The 24,309-nt window shown below is 38.6% G+C and overlaps 1 protein-coding gene across 12 annotated transcripts in view; it reads left to right on the forward strand.

The window, feature by feature from the left end:
* LOC129786339 (uncharacterized) overlaps positions 1-24,149 on the forward strand; it is a 43,421-nt gene extending 19,272 nt beyond the window's left edge. For 10 of the 12 annotated variants that reach the window (XM_055821276.1, XM_055821275.1, XM_055821266.1 and 7 more), the window contains 6 exons: positions 14,592-14,914; positions 15,016-16,109; positions 16,187-16,345; positions 16,899-17,245; positions 17,320-17,496; positions 18,163-24,149. In XM_055821276.1, the coding sequence (XP_055677251.1) occupies positions 14,593-14,914; positions 15,016-16,109; positions 16,187-16,345; positions 16,899-17,245; positions 17,320-17,496; positions 18,163-18,427 (2,364 nt within the window). In that variant the 5' untranslated portion in view covers position 14,592 and the 3' untranslated portion in view covers positions 18,428-24,149. The remainder of the gene's footprint in view (positions 1-14,591; positions 14,915-15,015; positions 16,110-16,186; positions 16,346-16,898; positions 17,246-17,319; positions 17,497-18,162) is intronic. The other 2 variants (XM_055821278.1, XM_055821277.1) reach the window with 1 other exon arrangement.
* The last annotated feature ends 160 nt before the right edge of the window (positions 24,150-24,309 follow it).

Below are 24,309 nucleotides of genomic sequence, written 5' to 3' on the forward strand. Positions count from 1 at the left end.
GAGAGAGTATGGTGCCCAAAAGTAATTTGTCTCAATCGTGTTATAAACTCTCACTGATTACACCGATGCTTAATAGCCTTGTTTTATTTTTATCTCATAGATTTTGCCACATGATATCAAAAGCACGAACATGTGAGAATGTTGAATGGTTGAGGGTGAGGTGAAGGTATTTTACTTTTGCCTGCATTACTCGTGTCAAGCACCACCTTATGGTTTTGAGGAACTCTCCTACCCTTTCTAATAACTCCAAGAACCTCTGTGTGATGATGAGGTTGTAGGTAAAATAATTGGGTTACCTTCCCTTCTCCCAGCTTTCTTCCCATATGGTTTGGAGGTGTACTCAAAGGGGATGAAGTGTTTAGGATTGAATTGTGTGTGTGTGTGCGGCGACTAGAAGGAGGTGTAGGAGGGACAGGTAACCTTATATAAGGATAAATATTGAAATTTCCATGGATAAAACTTTGATGTTGTAAGTTTTTGGTATGTTATTCAATTCCAATGTAGTTCATTTATGTGGTTAGAGCTAGATATGTAGGTATGGTACGCTTAACATACTCGATAGTATGCGGGGAAAATTTGTTGTATGTATGGGGGAATTGGGTCAGGTGTTCAACTGACACGATATACACAACTCCACCTTGAAAAATCTATCGACCAAAATGGGTTTTCATTATCACGAGTTCAGTCACAATGGGATAAGTAATAAAATACCCAAAAGAGAGAGAGAGAGAGAAAGAAAGAAGTTTGTTGTGTGGCGCCCTGAATAGGGGGCGCCACAGGGCTTTGGTCAACTCCCCACAGTAACCTCAACCCTCGTCGTCCTCAACTAATCTAAGAGCACTTGTAGCTTGCAGCCATACCCACACAAGGCTGAGCTCCGACTGACTCTACTCTCATCGTCCCTCTTTACCACTCTCATATAATTACTCTCTCAGTGCTCTCCTACGTTCTCTTGAGGATTCTCGTATTCTCTCTCACCTATTGAGGGTTTGTAACCTGGGGGCAGAAGCCGTTGCCGAGGGAAGGGCAGCCGTTACAGTTACCGCCAATCTAAGGGTACTCACTCTATGAGCTAGGTTAATATTCGCTGGATAGTGAGTCGGGCGCTACATTCGGCCGTTCCTGACATTGCCGTCGTCCCCGACGGCTGCAAGTGATATTTCAAGGAAATCATTTTAAACGCATTAAGTTACAATGTCAGGATCAAACTACGCGTAATACCAACCCCGAATTTTACTGGCCGTTTTTCCCAAACTACTCCCACACCCAAGACGTGAGGACTGCTCATGTGCTAACACTAACGGAACGTTCCGCACATGAGTATGATTCGCCGTGTTATCCGCAGGTCCTGATGTCGTGGAACAATCGTTGTAGCTGCTAGTCGGTTGGTGTCTGCTGCATGACGTTCTCGTAGCATTCGTTTTTCTGCGGCTGACTGCTTTCTTTAACGGCACGCTCACTTACCCCTTCCTGGGTACCTGCCGCACAACAGACCTTCATGTGTGTTGTGAGTTGTCTCATGGTGCGTCGACGACTACGGCACGCTTACTTACCCCTTTGTGGGTACCTGCCGCACAACACACCTTCATGTGTGTTGTGAGTTGTTTCATGGCCCCTCGACGACTACGGCACGCTTACTTACCCTTCATGGGTACCTGCCGCACAACAGACCTTCAAGTGTGTTGTGTATTCTTTGGCGCCTCTCAACTGCTTCATTGTACTGCTGCTTACTGGTTTACTACGTTGTTACTGCGATCAGGATTGTCGTTCGATCTGCTTACTTTCATGCTTGCATTGCCGCTTATGTCTGCAACCTGCTAAAGAATCAACAATTTATTTTAAGTCATACCGAACCATCTCAGAGACGGGTCTCTTCTCTCTCATCTTGTGGGTCTCACGCCCAATTGCCTTCAGCAAACACCACAATTTGCGGCCTAAATAAATCTGCAATCATTACCGCATAAGACTTCTTCACGTCGACTCATTGGCACGAAAGAAAATGACTGCAAAATTTATTTAAACTTCTTTCGCCCGCTTTATTCATCGTCTGCTACTCATTCGCCTTCGCCCTCTGCCTCAGGATCTCGCGGACAACCTGGAATTTCACAGCACTTTCCCGCTCCACCTGGTACCTGTGAACAGTCGCGAGATGTACCACTCAAGTATCCCCAGCCTGCGACGTAGATACAATTTAGAGAACCCTCGACTAGCCTTGAACACCCTTTCAATTCGCCATTCGTGCACAGTGCCGCAACTAACACTGGGAAATGGTGGACACCATTGACCCCACCAAACTCCCGGAACAGGCTCACAGCAAATGCCACTCACTCACGAGCACAAGGGAACATCTGGAATTACTACACCATCTCCAACACCTTCTGATTCTTCACCGTAGCTGCAACCACTGCTCTCAACACCTTGCATCTCCTAAATGCGTCAAACTCTCTCGCTATAGACTGTCACACTGACGGGACGATCACTGCTTGCTTGAATCTTGAAAGACTCCTCCCTTTGAGTTCTTCACCGCCACAGCGTCTTTATCCTGAACTGCCTGTGCTTCTCCCTTGTAGCCGCATCTCCGAACTTCAAACCCTTCTTCGTGACTTTGCTCACGTCCTTCTTGACAGAGATTTATTACTTCGCACTCTTGTATTTTACTAATTACCCCTTCGTCCGTCTGGAAATTAGCTCTCAAGATCGTAGAGTTCTGCTGTAGATTGCCCAATGCATCGTGAACGCATCATATTCCACAACGCATCATCCACACATGCATGCAAACACACTCCACGATGTGCACTCTTGCATGCCTCTGCATGCTTGTATCGTGATGCCTTCAGCTGTCTTTCGCAGTTTACATCGTTGTGCTTCTTATCCATGTAAGGTCGCTCCCTGCTTCCACGACGGCATCACACATCACACCTTCCATCAAGATTCTCTTGTGCATTTTACGAGTTGATCCACGTTCCACAAGTCGTTGTTGAAAATTCCCCTTCCCTGGGACAGGCACAGGACAAGTGTTCAGCAGAACGCCAAGGGTAACACAGGAATCTCTTCTTTGCTCTGCCCACTCTATTGTCACTCCTTTCATTCCCCATACGCCGATCATCCAACGACCACGACGAACTGAACAACTCGCGTCACGCCTAACTCCTATGCGTCCATACCTAAGCAAGCAAACACTGATGCACTCCCCAACAGCTGCAACGCCCTGAACGACTCGTATTACACCAATCTCCACTGCGCCTGTACCTGTGCAATATTAAGGCTCTCCTCAACAACTGCGACACCTGAACGACTCGTGTTACGCCATTTTCCACTGTGTCCAAACCTATGCAAGCAAACTTCGATCAAGCCAAAAACTGCGACGCCCGGAATGACTCGTGCCACCCAATCTCCGCTGCGCCCGCACCTATACAAGCAAACATTTATATTTTTCAACTTTTAGATAATTTATTTTCTCATTTATTTCTCTGCAAACATCAGCTCTGAATTCACCTTCCGCATCTGTCATTTGACTGCAAAACAAGAAAACGAACCATCTCGACAGCATGAACGCAACCTATCGCTCCTCGCATGCTGTTCCACACACCTACAAGGAAATCTTCTACACCGATAATCGCGCCTCTCACCACGACAATAATCACGACACCTTTCTCATCATTTACCCCAATGAGCATTACGGCAACTGTGATGACGATTTTCACGGCATCTATCCGAATCCTGAGAAGCTTCGTGGCGATTCCAACTGGATTTCTTGGAAAAGAATCATTTTCCCGTAGCAGCACTCCTCCTCTGTTTCACTTCGTCACATCTTGCCTTCCCGCAGCTTTCGGTGAATCGCACGGCTGTCTACCTCATCCGGAAAGAATTCCTTAAGCGCTTCTCCAAGTATCTCCCACGTACGCAGGTTGTCTTTCCTCCTATCGAACCATGGTTTTGCTGCTCCTTTCAACTGCATGCTTCCCATCAGAATCGCATGCTCATCCTGGACGCCACATTGGCGGAGGATTCCACTCCTGGTGTCCAACCATGCGACAACGGATAACGTCCTTTTACCGCTCGATTCAGAACGGGGCACAAGCTCCTCAATCTCCCGCAATTTCATTTCAATCCCGTCACTTTTTCTGCTTTGAATCCTTTGCCAATCGTCACAGCAGTAAGCACTGCCTTCACAGGTGTTTCTATCGCGGATGCTTCTATCGCGGGTGCTTCTACCGCAGGTGTTTCTACCGCAAGTGCTGCTATTGTAGGGGCTACGACCACTGATGCTGCTATCATGGGTGCTTCCACTCCGAGTGATGCCATCAAGAGTTCCACTCCAACTCCATTTACTTCCTGACGCTCATCATCCATTTCTGCAAAAATGTCACACAATTCATCACATTTACCATCTCACACTTAACCACGTTCACCCATTGTACCTCCTGAGCAGATAATCTCACCTCTTTTCACTTTTCCTCACGTTGTTTCCGAGTTTTCCTTTAATTTCTCACTTTACGGCGTGTTTTCTTTTCAAAATGTAAACAAACTGACAGATTTCTTTGATCGCGACGCCTCTGGTGACTTTTCGCCGAAAAATTTCTCGAACACTACGCCGAAAATTTCGCGAGGGGATAATCATAAACTTCCATGGGACATTTCTTTTATTTCTGCGGACATTTCCTAAATTTTATTTCTGCACATTTTTATTTTTCACCTAATTCTGCGATTTTTCTAAGGAATTTAAGGGAAATTTTCGTGTATGTTCTTTCACTGGAGATTTCATTAATCATTTTTTTTTCTATTGATAATTTTTTTTTGTACGTCCGCGCCATCTTTATTTGGAATTTTTAGGGACATTTCATTCATTTTCAGGACTTGCTTAACTCTTTTCTCCACTTTTGTTTTTAATTCTTGGACAAAATTATTTCAATGTTTTTCTTCAATTATTGTTTATTTCTTTTCTTTCTACTGGGTGCTTTTTAATGGTGGTTTTCGCAGGACACTTCGATTTGAATTTTCAGGGAATTTTTCTCAAGGGGACACAAATTTTATTTTCTTCTATTGGGCATTCAAGGGTTAATTTTCTCTGGAATTTTACTGATTTTTTTTCTGTTTTTTTTTTTTTTTTTTTTTGAGCCGCGAATTTTTCGACCGCGCTGCTTTTTCTCTAAATTTTGTGGAGAAACATTTTTGTTCGGTGCCGCAGAACACCGCGAAACTTTACACATGCCATGGAATACTTTCAGGGGGGCGCTTTTTACCGCGATATTTCACCCACGGGCAGCCTCAATTGCACAAATTATGTCCCCATTTACTCTACAGGCTGCATAATTGCCCACAAAATACAGGAATGTACTCACTTTATCATTTTTCAGGAACTTTTAGAGCAATCTCTGGAAAGACAAGAAGAACATTTTTGCCCCCCTCACGGGGGCTCTGCACACACAAATGCACTCATACTGGCTTGGGGATCCCCTCATGCACGCCATACATTCACACCAGCTGCAAAAAATAACATTTTTCTTGGAAATTTTTCACCTATTCTAGAGCACCCTGCCGTCAAACATGTCCCGACACGTTTTCTCTGCCGCCGTCGATGCCTCCGGAATGACGCTCTGCCGCCGTGAAACTCGCTGCAATTCACCCCGGGTTGCTCTGCAAACGCTGCCCGGTGACTCCCCTCTGCCGCTAAGATGTGCCCCATAGGGCTCCTTCGCCGTCCGGGCACTTTTTCACCCACTTTTTCACGCACTGTTCTGCGGCGTCATTCCGCCATGTTCATTTTTCTCACTCGCGCGCGATCACTTTTTCTGTCTATTTTGAACTTTTACACTGGGATTTCGGCATCCCACTTCTGATATGTGGCGCCCTGAATAGGGGGCGCCACAGGGCTTTGGTCAACTCCCCACAGTAACCTCAACCCTCGTCGTCCTCAACTAATCTAAGAGCACTTGTAGCTTGCAGCCATACCCACACAAGGCTGAGCTCCGACTGACTCTACTCTCATCGTCCCTCTTTACCACTCTCATATAATTACTCTCTCAGTGCTCTCCTACGTTCTCTTGAGGATTCTCGTATTCTCTCTCACCTATTGAGGGTTTGTAACCTGGGGGCAGAAGCCGTTGCCGAGGGAAGGGCAGCCGTTACAGTTACCGCCAATCTAAGGGTACTCACTCTATGAGCTAGGTTAATATTCGCTGGATAGTGAGTCGGGCGCTACAGTTGTAAAAGTGCCAATGAGAAAATTCTCAGCTTCCTCTAATCAATTTTCTTGCTGATTATTGAGATTTTTCCATGGAATTTCTTTATTAGATTGAGGGGGTATAGTATGTATATAATATAGGTATGTGAAGAGGTGGCGACTAAGTGTGTGAAAATGCTATTTTTTCCCCATTGTATTCATCTTTTCGATCGCTTGCGCCGCTTTTCCACGTCACACTTGTGCACAACGAAGCTCCCTGACGATTTTCCATGTAAACCTACATCAAATGTGCGGGACAGAGCTAACTGGCTATATAGTACGATGGATGTACTAGTGTGTTGGAGATGGTTGTTCTTCCCCAACAATCAGTCCCCAACACACATATTGGCGTCGTTTGGTTGGAGAGCGCGCTTTGGAGCTTTCCAAAAGCGTCGCGCGAGCTTCATAAGCACCAACCGCGTTGGCATGGTTACGGCATTTGGACGCCTTCATTATCAGTAGTAGTGCGCGCTATGTAGCAAGTCCTCTCGAGAGCTCTCTTCCACTCTCTACGTACATATACCTACCTATATGTAATTTTTATATATAGATAGGCACGATGGTAAAGTGAATAGATTTTCGTTGAGTGAGAAAGAGCTATTTTGTGTCCAAGAGGCATTTATACTTTACGTGTACCTTACCTAGATGATAAAAAAATGTCACAAACACACCTCAAGCAGCGCGGGTGGATTCATGGCAAGCAATAGACAATCTCATGAAAAGAAAATGTGTATATTTTCCAAAGTAGATGATATGGATGAAAGAGTTTTGTTTGCACTACATTCATTTTGGCGTTTACTTCATCTTTCGTGAAAATTCATCCTCCTCCACAACAGACACACACAGTTTTTTTTCCATCCATGATGGCTCATATCTATTCACAAGTGCCTAATGATGATGTGGGGGGAATTTTTTTTTTGTTGTAATATATATAGCGAGAGAGTATGGTGTTGCTTATTCCTTGGTGAGATTTTTGTGTGAAAGAGATGAGCCAGCGAGATGAAATCGTCACTTTCCGGGTTCTAAATTAGACTCCCAATTGTGTCTCCTCTCACGAGTTGATACAATTTTAAATAGGGAATGATATTGGGGCAACGCTAGGGAAGACATATTAGCTAAAATACGCTCACACCATCATGTCTATTTGGGACGAAGAAATGTTACTCAAGAAGAATCTTATGCGCGAAAGAAAATATAGGAATTTAAAATAAGACCTATATGCACGAAGGATAAAGCTGCGGCATGAACATGAGCACTGTGCCTTATAGCTGAGGATTAGGGTAAATGAGAGAAGATGGGTTACATATTATGCTGTATGGTATATAGGAGATATGCAAATTAAATATGTTGACGTTGAAGTCAACACATGAAAAATTCTACATAAGATTTTTTTTTAATAATATCACCTTTCTTATGTATGAAAAAAATCAATTTTAACCCTACATTAGGCTGTTTATGAGATTTTTCCTTTTACTTTTGTTTGTTTAATGATGCCTTTTATTAAAACAATCAGGAAAATATTGTTGCGGCGGGGCTTAAAGCCGCGGAAAGCTCTGGTGCTGACTGCTCTGCCATGACTCCCTGCATGGGAGGAACCAGTGAAAAGATTTAGGGTTTGATGTAAAAATTCAATGATGCGTTTTATTTCAGTCTTCGGGGGTCTTATAATGTTTGGGTTCTTTTGGGCTTCTTGCCCTTACAAAAGGAAGCAGCTCTTTGCTGCAAGAAATAAATTCTTTGCACGGGCTTCTTGCCCTTCTAGAGGAGGGCAGCTTCTTGCTGCACAATGGATGAATTCACGTTTATGCGGTGTCACCGGATGCTGGATCTGCGGCGGGCTGGATAGCTGCAGAATCTGTTGTGGATGCCTCAGCCGCGGCGTCCTTCTTCTTCTTTGATGTGCTCGATGTGCTGCGTGCACGTGGGGGAGGCTTTTGTGGAGCAATGGCGTAAAGATTCCCGATGGGACTCAATTTCCTCCCTACCACACTTCTGAGCAATGCTTCTTGGCACGTGATGAGATCCCGATCGCCTTCGGGAATTTCCTCCAACTTCTTTAGTAGTCCCAAATCGTATGGCCACTTTATGGGCTCACTCTGAGTGCCCACTGTGACAGTGTCCACTGGGGTGATATGCAGTGATTCAACCCCCTCGAGGCAGCATTGAATGCCAACCTCGACAGTGGTGGCAGGGTTCTGATGCCTGCGGCACTTAGAACAATCAGAGTGGTAGCTGGTGCTGGAGCTCTCCGACGAAAGCCCAAGATCCTTCGCGAGGGTGTCTAAGCGCGAAATGTGCGCGGTGCGCACTTTTGGAGCAATGATGTTTCGCGCACCCTCGACTTCGCTGTCTACTTCGACCACTTCTGGAGTGGGAGCACTCTCTGAGAGAGGTTTGCAAACCTTCCGGATGTCCGGAAGGATTCGCTTGCGGATAGTTGGGTCTGCGTGAGCGTCACTCCGACGGGGAATGTGCTTGGGGCTGTTATTCCCCACAATGCTCTTTACAATGGCACTTCGCAGCCTTGGCTGTGCTTTTGGGGGCTCCAAAGGTGCCCTTGTGGGATGTTTGTCCCCGTTTGGGGATTTAGCAATTGCTCCTGTGGAGCGTTGATCAAGAATGGGGGACTTTGTGCGTGTCCCTGATGGATTTTCACCAGCAGAGGTGGAATGGGGAAGTTCTTTCACCCAAGCCACAGTCCTAAGACTTACTGCCGGCCCAATCTTCGACGATCCCTTTTGGTACCGCGGGTCCTTGAGCGGACTTTGCGGATTTTCCCACTCGTCACTCTCTGCGGAGGCTCTGGGGCGTGCGCAATGAGTTGCACGATGATGTTCGGTGGATTTTGTGTTGCACGAATTCTCCGGTGGTAATTTTGTTCGTGCACCGGAGTGTGATGCAGAATCTGGGAAGTAGCTCTGACCAGATCTTCCTGCTGAAGCAAATGTTGGGGAATGCTTTGAGGATTCTCCCCTGGCGGCAGTGTTGCCGGTGAGTGTGAGATCAAGTGCGGATGTGCCGCTTGGATCAAAGTTTTCTTGTTGTGGCGATTCTTCTCGCTGCTGTGGCAATTCTTCTCGCTGCTGTGGCGATTCTTCTCGTTGTCTTCTGTTGCTCCTTCTTCCAGAGCTTGCTGAATGTTCTCGATGATCTCTTGTGAGCTCATGAAAGTTTTGCTGCCTTTTTGTTTGCCAATTGGGCTTTCTGTTGGAAAATTGTTCTTTCCTGTAAGGCTGCTGCCGTGCGAATGAATTTCTGGGCTTCTCCGCCTTCCTTTTATAGCCAAAAGGCTTCTTTCCCTCTCGCTTCCGCTCCATTGAAACACGTCTGAACAGGTTGAGCTCTTTCACACAAATGACGCAATATAGGCAAAAGGGTGCGTCATTTGTGATTTTTGCCCAAGGGGCATGTAAATTTTTGGGGATTCCAGAATCAGATTCCAGAATCGTGGAAAAAATGTGGGAAATTATGGGAATAATTTCCCGGAGCGGTTTTTCCTCATTTTTCTTTAGTTTTAGGGGCAAAAAAATTACAGGGTGATTCTCAAAAAGCCAAAATTGTGATTTTAGGGGTTTTTATGAGGGCATTGTTTGGCTTCGCCGCAACAATATTTAAATTGATGCAATTAAAATTTATTTTGATCAAAGAAAACAATTTGTTGATCTTTTTTATTTAATAATGTTTCTCTTCTAGATTTTACACGTTTCTTTTCTGGCAATCAACATGACTTTTTTTAACGTTAATCATTCTATTATTAAAATTTAAAAATTCTCTTTTTTTAAGATGTTTTACATTAATTTTCTGCCCGGATATATATTTCTTTTAACATTTAAAATAGAAAATTATAAAGCGAACTTAGACCTAGGGTTATCACCTTACATGACATTCTTACATTAAAAATATTTTATTATAAAGTATTTATTATAAAAAATTTTTTATTTAGATTTTTTTAAATTAAATTTAAGTCGGTTTTTGTTTGTAAGTTTCGTTTTTTGCGAGCTTTTTTGGCATAAAAGATCGGTTTGAGTTTTTTAAGCCAGGCTTAAGTTTATTTAAATCAGGCTTCAGTTTTATTCTTAAGTTTTTTTTTTAACGAGGTCATGCTGAGGTAGCGTTAAGTGCATTCTAGACCTAACCTACTTTTAGCTAATCTTCTATATAATAAAGAAAGGATTTCGTGTCTGTACAGCTATACAAATCTACACCGTTGGTCCGATCGCGATGAAATTTGGTACAGAGACTACTGATACCAGGCGGTTTTTACCAACGGCATTCATTTTCCCCCCAAAGCCCCCCTTCACATAGCCCTCATATAAAATTCATGCTTTTTTGACTACTTTTTAAATTTGGCGCCTTAAATGTTGTGTGAAATTCACTTTTTCTCTTTGAAATATCTGTTGGAGATTTTGCATGGCCCATCTATATCTATATAATAAAGAAAGGATTTCGTTCCTGTACAGCTATGCATTTCTACACCGTTGATCCGATCGTGATGAAATTTGGTACAGAGACTACTGATACCAGGCGATTTTTACTAACGAATAATTTTTCTATTGGACTTTTTTCATCTCAATTATTTTCTCCATCTAAAATTTGCGCGAAGCGCAACAAATCCCCGCGAAGCGGGGCGAGGTAAATTGGAGCGAAGCGACAATTTACCTCGTAAAACTATAAAGGCTTTATCTTAAACAATTGTAAGGTAAATTGTGTAACATCTTAAAAATGTAAATTTGACTTAAAAACTTAAGCCAGATTTAAGAAACAAAGTTAAGCCGTTTATTAAATCTGATCTTAAAAGAACATAATTCTAGTATACAACAAAAAAAATCAAATTAAGCTTAAAAATCTTAAAACTGACTTTAAAAAACTTAAAAATAGTTTGAAGAAGTCTAGCTTAAATTTTTTTTCTGGTTTAGAAAAACTGAGATCTGACTTAAGACGATTTTCCTTTACCAAGAAAAAAAATCGAAACTTTCTAAATTAGTCTATTTCACTTTTCGATTATTTTTAGTTTTCTGATACTGCCGAAAATTAAAGCAAAAAAGTTAAAACCGTGTGAAACGCGAAGTCTCCGGGTGAAACCCCTAGAGGTGGTAACCCTACCTAGACTTTGAATTACTCCTAAGAATTCTTTTAATTCCATTCTAAAAATATTCTAATTCTAATATTCTATAACCCTTTTCAGTATTGATTTATAAAAAACAAAAACAATTTTAACTGCAATTCTTTTCCATAAAATACAAACGAGTCATGTCAAAATGTGCAAAATGGTTTCTGATGTGAAATGTTTGGTGGAGAAGAGAAAATACACCCACTTGCAATGCCCGCAGAGCGTCGCGTACACATGAGTTGCTATGCGTCGGGAAAAATCTATTTAAACGGTGACTCGAAGTGAAAAATTTTCAATAATTTGAGGTGTGGGAGGGATGCTGCTACATATAATCTTAAGTGACGTCACCCTATCCCCTGTTCTGACGTCATCGAGGACGCTCACAGGGAGCAAACCTCTGCGAAGGCAATATAGAGCATTCAGGAGAGAGAAAAAGAGAGAGAGAGAGAGTGTTGGTAATTCAATGGAACAGGGAAAGATATGAATTTCATACATTTAATATTTTCATTTATTGCGACAGATGAAGCTTTTCACCTGCACACAGCTTTTCTGGCATGTGGATGGAGGAAAAATCTTACAGAGAATATAAGCGGTGTGTGTGGCAACAAAACAGAGTGTGAAGATGAACTGAAGGGATTTTCATTTTTCATAACATCAAGAAAATATGTGTGGCATGTTGGGGGGAGTGGGGGTTAGAGAGAAGGTTTGCACACAGAATGGTGTGTAAGGGTACATTAAGAATGTAATAAAATCCCGGGGATTTTTTCATCACGCAGCCACGGGAGGAGAAAGCTTTATAGGGGAGAAGGGGTTGAATGGTGAGGGAGGAAATTGATTTTCCTCCATTGATTTGGATTGTTGACTGGATGAGGGCAATCCCTACAAAATGGGAGGGGGTTGAGTTTGAAAAAAAAGTCAATACGGAAAAGTTTATTATAAGTCGCACTTTTTTTTCCGCCTGCCTCATCGATATTTTGTGTGGTGCGCCGCGCGGGGGAAGGGCATGTAGTGGGTGGAATATCGATGGAAAGGGGTTTTTGGTTGAGGAAGGAAAAGAGAGCTCCTCCGCACATACTCCAACAACAGAGCAACGAAAGACGATGGGTTTTGTGGATGGGATGGAGGAGAAAGACTCTCCCGACTATATCGTTTCCATGGTTTCAGCTGTTTCCATCAATTATGACCTTCTCATTTTCCATGCAGCGCGCGCCTTTCTTCATCACATTGTCACCCCGACGTCGACATTGTCGTCGTCCTGCGTTGCTCCCAGTTGACTTGGAAACTATCACTGTTTCGGACAAGTTGTCCTCCGGGCGAGTTTCTCTTCTTCATTTTCTACAATACCCTCATTTGCCTTTCTGTGTGCAGAATTATAGATCTTTCTCCATTCTGCTTGTGAGGGAGGTTTACCACCCCCTCGCGCCTCCAAGGAAAAGGGCTATCTATTCAACAAAATAAAGTATATAAATCACAGGAAAAAAACACATTAAATGTGAGTTTGAAGAGTGAGAAGAAAAAAAGAAGAAAAAACCAGTAGAAGCCGTAAAACTGTCGAGGCGAATAGGAGTTTGAAATAAAGTACAAGAGGAGGAGGAAGTTTCTATATATTGAGTGATTCGCCCCCCTTGTATCAACTTAAATTGGTCTGGTGAGAGGCCACGCGAAAAAATATGGTAGGGGGCAGAAAAAGAAATGGATACTAAAGTCAGAAAACAAAGTGGAAAAGAGTTTTTGGTGGGTATGCTGAATGCATCAAAATTGGTGTGACCTGATTTTTTTCTTCCTCATCTCTTCACGGCAGAAACTTGAATGATTGACTAAATGTATGTATGTGAATGGTCTGGTGTTGTGGAGAAAGTGGAAGTGATTTTCGATTAATTTCCTATATGTAGAGGAGATACTTGATCAATTTTCTGTTGCAATTCCAACATGACATTGCGCTGGGGGACTCGCAGTGGATTTTATACATTTTTGTTGAGAAGATTATGTGTCGAAAAATATGGGAGCAATTGATTGTTTTCTCAGTGAAGGATACTTAATTGTTAATGCTAAAATTAGTGTCTAATTGTGGGATTAAAATATTTAAATTTTTAATGCAGAGCTAAAAAAAATTATGGAGAATTATTTTGGTGGGGAAGGACAAAGAAAAATTCTAAATATTAGAACCAAGGGGAGTTTATCTGGCGAATACTTTGGTTTTTTAGGCGAATCATCTGAATAATTCCAAAGATTTGAACTTCACATGAAAATCTTTTGCTAAAAATCGAAAAAGTCAAAAACGTATTTAGAACTTTTTTGGTTTGAATTTCGTTTTTTTTTTTTGGATTCAATTTACTGCATTTCAGCATTAATTTACAACTTTTCGGTTTGAGTTCAGTCCTTCATTAGGCAATAATATATATTTTTTTTAAATTTGTTCCTTAATCTATAGGGTTACCACCTCACATTTAATTCTAAACCGGAGATTTTACCTACCTGCCCCTTTCATTTTCAAGTGTATGTAATACTAGAAAATAACGTTTTTTTTTTTATTTAGAATGTTTTTTATATTTTAATTTTAAAAATTAAAATTTAAGTCGGTTTTTGTTTGTAAGTTTTGCTTTTTTTGCGAACCTTTTTAACAAGTTTACTTTAACCAGGCTTAAACCAGGCATGTAAGCTCGACTTAAGCCTGACTTAAAAAAAAAACAAAGCTGCTTATTAAGTCAGGATTATTTTTTTAAGTCGTACCTACCTTAGTTTTTTAGGTCAGAATTTTAAGACGAATTTGACCTCAGTTCAGCCTGATCTAACCTTGAAATCTTAAAAGCCTGACTTTAAAAAAAAACTAAAGTATAATCTACAACAAAGGCCTTGCAAAAAAAAAATGTTAGGACTGACTTAAAAAACTTAAACCTAGTTTGAAGAAAACCGTAGTCTAACTTAAAGAAGTTTAATCTGGTTTAGAAAAACTCAAATCTGACTTAAGATGACTTTCCTTTACCAAGAAAAAAAATCGAAACTTTCTAAATTACAGAGTTGTAATTTCAATTTACGATTTTTTAGTTTTCTGATAATGTCGAAAATTAAACCAAAAAAAAAAAATAAAACCGTGTGACCCGGAGAAATTTATCCTAAACCATTAGGGGTGGTAACCCTAGAAGAACAGTCCCCATAATTTTCAATATGGGTTTTAATTCCGCGAGAGTAGCTTTTATGCCAGATTTTCCCGGAGATTGCACAATTACAATTTTTCCTCTTTTTTTTTTTTTGGTGCAGAATGTCACCTGAAAGACCTCCATCGCAGGATGGTGGTCCAATGTTGGAATCACCGAGTTTAATAATGTCATCAATGCCGATCGAGTCGAGCCATGTGATCCTGCAGCAGCATATTCAGTATAGCAATCCAGGGATTGGTGGTGGCGGTGACGGCGGTGGCGGCGGTGGTGGGCATATTGTGATAAATGGGAATGGCATGGCAACGGGTAGTGGTGGTGGCAGTCGGAGTGTCAATGGTCAGGGAGTAGTTGCGACGGGGGAGCAAACGGGGTCTTCCAAACTTTTGGTGCTACAGCAAACCGGTGAGAACTACATTGCTGCAAGTAAGTTTAAAGTAAAAGTTTGCTTGTCTTTATTTTCTTTTTTTTTTTTTGTTGTTGCAAATTACAAGAATGTTAAAGAGAGAATTATATCAAATTTATAGGTCCACTGTCATTTGCAGCAAATGAAAATAATGGTGTTGGGAATATTGTTTTGCTGGCAACGGAGCAAATGGATGTAAATCCCGGTGATCACAATGGGATTGTAACATCGGCAAATGGTGGTGATGAGGAATTGACACCACTCACATGGCTCCACAATAAGGATTTACTAAAGGGAATCAATCTATCGTGTGCAAAAGTTCAATCAAATAGCGATACATTGATTAAGCAGAATACAACGGGAGCAATGTCGCCAACAAGTGATTTCTTGGAGGATTCATGTATATCTGAGGACAACACATCATCCATTGTGTCCAATTCGGATCAGAGTATTGGGATCTACAGTACGGAGACATCACCAAAGTTGTACATAAGTCCCAACAATAACAATAACACCATTAACAAGAATCGCAATCACTTGACAACATCAACGAGAACTTCGGCTGTTCAAGTGAGCCCGGGTGGGACAACGACCGTCATTGAATACCATTCAAGTGGGAAACAACAGCAGCACAATGGTATTGGTGGTCAGGCAGGAAATGTAGCCAGTAGTACTGGTGGTGCTTCCACATCCACCACATCTACCACCACCACTACCTCAACACCCCATCAACATTTCCACAAAAAGTATCTCCGGGAAGAGCATGTGAAGACACTGAGACAAAATCAAAATGATTCTGGCTTTGTCTCACCCACAACAGTGGGGCAGCAGCAGTATGAGAGTCCACCGCAGCAGCAGCAGCAGGCTCCGTCTCCCACGCAGCCTGCATCACCGCTGAGACATCGAAGCGGTGGCGGTGGTGGGGGTCAGAGTCAGAAGACACACCTCGCCACCACCCCGTCGAAACACAAACACCCAACTAATCAACCCTATGATCCCCAAGTACACACCACCAATAAGCCACCGTTCAGCTTCAGCTCACTCATTTTTATGGCCATTGAGGATGCATCGGAGAAGGCATTACCCGTCAAGGAGATCTACGCGTGGATTGTCAGGCATTTCCCATACTTCAAGACAGCCCCGACTGGATGGAAGAATAGTGTTCGTCACAATTTATCTCTCAACAAGTGCTTCCAAAAAGTCGAAAAAGCCCCGGTTAGTTCTGACTGAAAAAAATCTCCTTTTCTTCCAGCAGGAAGTTAAGAATATGTGTTTTCTTGTTCTTCTCGCAGAACATGGGCAAGGGATCTCTGTGGCGTGTTGAGCAGCAGTATCGCCAGAATTTAATTCAGGCACTTACTCGTTCACCTTTCCATCCATTTTCAACAAATTTCGACAAGACTGTGTACAAGACTCAGCAAGGGTCAAATGACTCATCTTCTGCCTCTAAGGTGAGTGTTTTAAATGAGTTTTCTATGCATCTTGTGCGTGTGGGAACTTTCTCAATTGAGAAGCATCTCAAGGAAATTGCAATTATAGCCTTAAAGCTGTTTAAAAGGATTTTTGTAAAATTTTCATGGCAAAGTTTTGACTTACGGTAATAAAATAAAGAAAAGAATATCATTGAAAATTAAATTCAAAGTCTGTGAATGTATTTATTTATTTGTCAATAAAATTATAGAAAAGCTGGAAAAACCAAGCCCCTATTCATGTGTGATCAAATTTCATTTTATGCTGTGAAGGTGGACGTGTAAATTATATATAAAATCAAAGAACATACAATTACGTAAATTCAACGAATTTCTCACTTGAATAACTATTAAATTCATTAAAATTTGTATGATCCAAAGAACCTCAAAGGGTTCAGCGAAAAATAAAAGAACTTTGAGTACATTATTTCAAGTAGTTTAATGAATGTACAAAAGTGTAGTGAGTGATGAAAGTGAGGCGGTTTATTGAAGGAAATTTATATGCGGATATTTTCTTTCTTTTCTGTAAATTCAGTCATCGAGTGGACGTCCATTGAATGCCTCTCTGACGCCTCGTCTCTCAAAATTTATGGCTGAACTCGATGCTCCACCGGAGCCGCCAGCAAGTCCACCGATTGAGGATGAGTACCGCCACTTGACGTCGTACAGCTACTATGAGAATGGGACAAATGCTATGCTCAATGTGTTAGTCAATAGTAATGAAAATGGTGGTAGCAGTGCCCCAAGTAGCAATGGTGGGAGTCCAGAGAAAATTGCAAGAGACTGGGGTGCTGATAGTAGTATTGAGGATGTCAATGCTGCCACAGCAATGTTAGCACTCAAGCATGGGCCCAAGGTGTTTGCTGAAAGCTTCCAAAATGGGTATGTTGTGTGGGGACGTTAGTACATAATAATTTTGCAGTTTGATTTGAATGCATTTTGGGGGTTGTTTATAGGCGTCCAGTGATTACATCTTCACCAAGTGAGGATCACACATATTCCGCTGGTGGGAACAATGGTACTACATCCACGGGAATCGGGAATTTGTCCGCAAATTCGTCCAACAGCAATAGTTTGGACAATACAAGCAATGGTACATCATCGGATGCTGCGTATGAGAGTAGTGAGGAAAGGTGAGTTTATTATTATTTAAGGGGTGTCTCGTGGGCAAATTGTTGGAATTGACATATTTTTAATGTTTTCATTTTTCTAGGGTATTTCTTAAACTCAGTTTTCCGATGTTGGTTACATTTGAAGCCTAATTATTGAAGAGTTAGAAAATCACAAAGGTAGATTTTTCTCAGGACCTACTAGATGGATTTTAATGGGGTAAAAAGCAAATGAAAGAGGAAGTAGCAACGAAAAATAAACCGGAACAGATTTTGGAATTTCGACTTTGAAGCTGAGAAAAGTAGAAAAATATTCTTGTGTACTTTTCATAGCTTCTGAACGGAAATTCAAGAATCCGTTCTGGTACATTGTTCGTTGATGCTTCCTCTTTCATTTGTTTTCTACCCCATCAAAATCCATCCAGTAGATCCTGAGAAAAACCTACCTTTGTGTTTGAGACAGTATCGTGGAAAATCACAAGATGGCGAAAAGTGATTTTCTTACTCTTGAATAATAAGTTTTTAAATGTGGTCAACACCGGAAAACTATGTTTAAGAAGAATCCCAAGAAAATAAAAACATTTAATTTCACGAGCTCTCAAAAGAGACACCCCTTAAATTATCTGCGTCTGTCTGTTCCCGTCATTGGGCAAATTGAGTGGGTGTGTTAATGATGCAATTTCCGCGTAGTCAAATGACATCACGTGCTCAGGAAGATTTGGAGGAGCAACGTCGCAAGGCGGAGGGTGTTGATGCCCTGCTAAATTTAGCTGGGGTCTCACTACCACCTACAGCTCCCATTATGCTGAAGCGTTCTTCAGTGGACAATCAATTCCACTATCAGACATCATCGACAGACGCAGAGACCCCCCTATCGTCCCCATCGCCCTCAAAGCGCTCCAAACAGAGGCCCATTCGTACCAAACTCAAGAAGAAGGCCGCCTGGTTGCGGTAATATCAGATGCATCAGCAGCTACTAGGTAGTCTCGAGTAGGAAGAGTGAGTTTTTTAATTTTTGAATTTTTATTTCTTCCATTTTCTCCTCTAAATTGTTCTTTAAAAAAAAATAGAAATGATAATGTTTTTTAGATTGTATATTATTTTTAATGTTTTAACCTTATTAGTGACACTATATAATATACATTTTATTAAATTATCATAAATAATGTATGAGAATATAATAGTTGCTAGAACATACCACTTATACTACTACTACTACTACATGAAGCTCTTACAATGATGGAAAATTCTCAAAGAAATGAAGAAAAAAAAAAGAAATAAATAAATGAATGAAACTTAAACTGAATCAATGCAACAAGACATTTTTTTTTTCATAAGAAAATTTTAAAAAAAAGTGTTCTAAAGCAATTTTTCCGTGTTGGCTTTGTTGAATTACTAAAATAGTAAAGAAAAAAAGTGGATATTATAGCTGCAAAGAAGAAGTAAAGAAGAAGAAAAAAAGAGGAAGAAGTGAGATGAAAGATGAGTAATTAAAAATTGCATTAAATTACCAATATATAAAACATATATATTCACTATTATATTTAGAAATTATTAACTGATAAAACATGTTTACAAGACAACAATCCAACAAGATAGCTAATGTAAACAAATTTTCAAGCAATATCAGCGAGGTAATGTATAGTTTGTGGTTAATTAATTGCAAGACAACTTGCATGCGAAGGTGGTGCAAAATGTGGGGATTTTATTTTCCATTTGATAAAAAATACGGATGAAATCTTTTCTGGTCAGATGATTCTGTTTTTAATCAGAAGAATATTCCGTTTTGATCAGAAGAATCAGAATAATGAGTTTTGGTCAGAAAAACGTTCCAATTCAATGAGAAATGTTCCAGTTTTGTCAGAAAAATCTGCCATTTTGATCAGGATAATAAGAAATTATTCAAGATAATTAGCAATTGATCAGCGAAACGGATTCATGATCAAAAGAGTTAATACATTCTGGTCATAAAAAAAACGTTGATAATGAAAATTTGACATGATCATCATTCTGTCACTTTGATCAGAAAAATATAAAAATGATCATGTAAATAACTGATCGATTGCTAATTATTCTGATTAATTGCTAATTTCCTGATTGAGTGTCATATTTTTCTGATCAAAATGGCAGGTTTTTCCGACCAAAACGAAACATTCTTCTGATCAATAGCATAATTTTCTGATCAAAAGATGGAACCAACAAAATACGTATTAAAGGAAAAATTTAATTAAATTAATTTTGAGACTTTCGATCAATGCATTGTTTTCGGTCTGAAAGTACAAATAAAAAGAGGATATTACATAAATATACCTATATAATATGAATGGAAGAGAGCTAAACAGAATGTAGGTATTCAAAATTTTAACAGCCTGCAGTGAAGTGATTCGTTGAAGAAAAGGATGTTGCATGATAAATGAGGAGAATGACTAAAAAAAAAACTGCTGGATAGGTCCCATTACGATGTGGAAAATTTCCCTCTTTTGCAATCCTTACGGTCTGATCATACTATGGTTTTAAATGTGCTTAAGGGGGGACTCATGGGCAAACTGTTGGAATTGAAACATATTTAATGTTTTTTATTTTTTGGGGGTTTTTCTTAAACTTGGTTTTCCGATGTTGGTTACATTTAAAGACTTATTGAAGTGTAAGAAAATCACTTTCCGCCATTTTAGGTGTGACCCCATCTTGTAATTTTTTCGACTTTTCCACAGAACTGCCCTAAAACACAAAGGTAGGTTTTTCTCGGGATCTATTGGATGGATTTTAATGGGGTAAAAAGCAAATGAAAGAGGAAGTATCAACGAACAATGTACCAGAACAGATTTTTGAATTTAAACTTTGAAGCTGAGAAAAGTAGAAAAAAATTCTTGTGCACTTTTCATAGCTTCTGAGTGGAAATTCAAAAATTCATTCCGGTACATTGTTCGTTGATACTTCCTCTTTCATTTGCTTTTTACCCCATCGAAATCCATCTAGTAGATTCTAAGAAAAACCTACCTTTGCGTTCACCAGCTCTCAAAAGAGACCCCCTTAAAGGTTTCTAATTTTTCTTAGGTTAAAGACATTTCTTTTAATTTCAAATTCTCATGGAATTTTAATCAGAAATCGTTGTAAAAATTCGTTCCAAAACCTTTTTCTTATAATAAAGAAAAAGATTTTTAAAATAACCTCAAAAAATCGATTTATATGATTTTTTTTGTGGATTTCAAAGAAATAATTCATTGAATGGGACTGTGAAGAGGAACAATAAAGGATTGCAACATACAACATTAGAAGCTTTGTCAACACTCGAGGGCATGTAAAATTGTATAAGAAAAAACATTAAAGATTAGTTAAGATGTAGATAAATGAAAATACGTACCAGAAAATTACGTGGAAATTCTGTTAAGCTGACATTATACACACACATTTTTCTGTTCAACTTGTTGAATGTTAAGCAAAAAAAAAAAGAAGTATCACACTTGATATAAAAAAAAACATTAGGATGAATATTATAAAAATAATAAATTCACGCTTCTCTTTAACAAAAATGTGAAACAACAATCACTTAGAAAAAGAAAGATTGTACTAAATGTATTTTATTACGACGAGAAGGTAAGTTAATAAAAAAAAACTGAGAGAGGTTTTAAAGAATTAAACACTGAGAAAAAAAACGTATAAAAGCGTTTTAGAGTAGTGTAATGATGGATAAACTCAAAATGAAAAAAGTAGAGAGAAAAGAAAACGCAAAACATATTTTTGATGATAAAAGTATAGAATGAAAAATAAATCCACAACACAATTTAAATGAAAAATGATAACATTTTGGTGTAATTTAACGCCAATGTAACTTGCTTATCTAGTGCTTTTACTTTTAAGGAAATTATATACACACACCCAGAGTATATAATGTGGCTAGAGAATGAGAAGGAAAAAAAAAAAGTGAGTAAATGACATTTTTTGAAAGGTGTAAAAATGGTGGAGATAGAGAAAAAAAATTTAAACAATGTTACCAAATTCTAAATGAAACTTATTAGCGCTTTCCTGTTACACAAAAAAAATGAAAAATAAGAAATATTATTATAGCATGATATGAAGATACATGTAGATAGTTCTTCTTTTTATTTTTCTCTCTTTGCGAAAATGCAAGAGGAGATGAGAATTGCCCAGCACCCACACTTGTTAAGCAATATAATCTAAAAAAAACTAAATGAGAGAAATGAGTGATGTGTGTGTTTTTATTTGGGAAATATGAATACACTGTCATGAAAAAGTTTCCGGTCAAATGAAAATGGGGATTTTTTTAAATTTACACATTTTTAATGTTGTAATTTTTGGGGGTTTTCTTAAACTTGGTTTTCCGATGTTGGTTACATTTGAAGCCTAATTATTGAAGTGTAAGAAAATCACTTTGCGACATCTTGTGATTTACCGACTTTTCCACAGAACTGCCCTAAAACACAAAGGTAGATTTTTCTCAGAATCTACTGGATGGATTTCGATGGGGTAAAAAGCAAATAAAAGAGGAAGCAGCAACGAAAAATGTACCGGAACGAATTTTGGAATTTCAACTTTGAAGCTGAGAAAAGTAGAAAAATATTCTTGTGCACTTTTCATAGCTTCGGAATGGAAATTCAAAAATTCGTTCCGGTACATTGTTCGTTGATGTTTCCTCTTTCATTTGGTTTTTACCCCATGGAAATCCATCCAGTAGATCCTGAGAAAAACCTACCTTTGTGTTTGTGATAGTATCGTGGAAAATCACAAGATTTTTTTACTCTTCAATAATAAGTCTTTAAATGTGATCAACACTTGAAAACCAAGTTTAAGAAAAACTCCAAGAAAAATAAAAACATTTAATTTCATCAAGTCTCAAAAGAAACCCCCCTTAAAGAAGTTTAATCGTTTGTATATGAGCTCAACACGCGTGCTTCTTGTAAAGCATTAAAAAATGCTCAGATCACGCTTGAAAAATAAAAGAAATAGTTTTTATTGGGATTAGCTAGGAAAACCAAAAAAATCTAAACAATGATTTTATGTTTTCTTTTTTGAGTTAATTAAAATGGCCGTCAAACAAAGAATATAACCTTTCCAAAACTATTTCAATTGTTAAAACCGATTAACTACAAACGGAATAAAAACTGAAATACTTTTCCTTAAAAAAATCATCAATTTTTGCTTGTCCGAATACCTTTTTACTGCAGTGTATTTCTTCTCTGTGCCCTCCTTTTCCTTTTTAGATAGGTATGAAAGAGGAATATTAAAAATGAGAGTGTTTTAGACGATCATAAAACCAATTACCATATTTTATTTTTCTAAACTGCTTTTTGTGGCATTTCACAGCGCGATTTGTTATTAAAAAAAACATTGTTTTCTTCAAAATGTGCCAAATGCTTTATTTTTTAATTTTTATTGATTTGTTTTTAATATTCTATTTTTTTTTAAATTGTTATCCCAAATTGCTTAAAAAGAGAATGCTAAGAAATTATTATATGAATGGCATTAAAATTTTATTAGTGCCATAGCACCATGTAAAAGATTGTCTTTCGATTTTTTTGATCTAAAATTTATTTTAAAAAAATTTCCCAAAATTAATTAGAATTTTACCTTTTTGAAAATTGATTAAAAACCTAAAAATTTGTTGCATGGTGTAGTTTTTAATGAAATTTCAATACAAGATGAAAGAAAAACAAAACTTAGTCATCTTCACTACCTCTTCCCTCTTAATTTTTTTTGTTAAAATATAAATCCATTTATTGCTTATTTTATGCAAATACAGTTTAATTTTTTTGCTTAATTTCTCCTCCTCAAACTGTCTTCCAGATCTTCAACAATTAGAATTTAACAAAAAAAAATGCTATTAAAGAAAATGGTTAAGAGATGAATGTTGTTGCTGTTTCTATTTCTTTATTTCTTATCTCTCGCTCTTGATAAAAAAAAAACTTTTAAAGTAGGAAATGTATTAAAGAAAAGAAATGAATCAAAGTTCTTAAGGGTCTCTTGTCTCAAAAGATATTCCAAAAAAGGTTTTTTTTTTTCCATTTTCTTTAAATTATTCGGAATTTTTGTAATTTGTACAGAAATGAATAAAATCGAAAGCAATATTTATTGAATTTGTAATTTGTTATTCTACAATAAACATTGTAGAAATAATTCATCCCTCCCCCCCTCCTCCCACAGATGAATGGTAGAGAAAGCGAAAAAAATTTAGAAATGAAAAAAAGAGAAAAGAAACATTTTGAAATAGATTTGCGATGAATCACTATCATTAGCCGTTAATTACTTATTATTAAAAATATTGATTCTAAGAACCTTAAATAAATTCATACTATGTATATTATGAGATGATGAAGAAAAAAATATATATTAACTATGATTATAAGTGAGAAAAGATGAAGAAGAAAACTCTTATAAAGTCGCTACCACTATTAAATTTTATCAATTCTAGAGTTTAATAATAATGCCTTTTTCCTTGTAAAAGTGAATCAATAGGAGGAACATTTTTTTTGTGAATGAGAAAAGTTTAGTGGGTGGTTTAAGAAAAAAATAATAAGAAGGATTAGTATATATAATGGAGACCTTATGAAAAATGTTTTATTTAAATATAGTGATGAAAAATAATAAGGAATGTATAAACTACAATTTCAAAAAAAAGGAAGAACCACTTGAAGCAAATATTAAATTAACTTAAAAAAATATATTACATAATTCTTTTATTTACTTGAATTTCTTTTCTATTATAAAATGTTGTTTCTTTCTACGTTGTTTTTACCTTCAGAAGAAAAACTGGTTAGCTGTGAGTAATTCAATTTAGGCTTAATTTAAATAAATTCCGCGAGGTTGCTGTCTGTTTATCTG

The sequence above is a fragment of the Lutzomyia longipalpis genome, chromosome 1 (genome assembly GCF_024334085.1).
Source record: "Lutzomyia longipalpis isolate SR_M1_2022 chromosome 1, ASM2433408v1".
Classification (NCBI taxonomy): domain Eukaryota; kingdom Metazoa; phylum Arthropoda; class Insecta; order Diptera; family Psychodidae; genus Lutzomyia; species Lutzomyia longipalpis.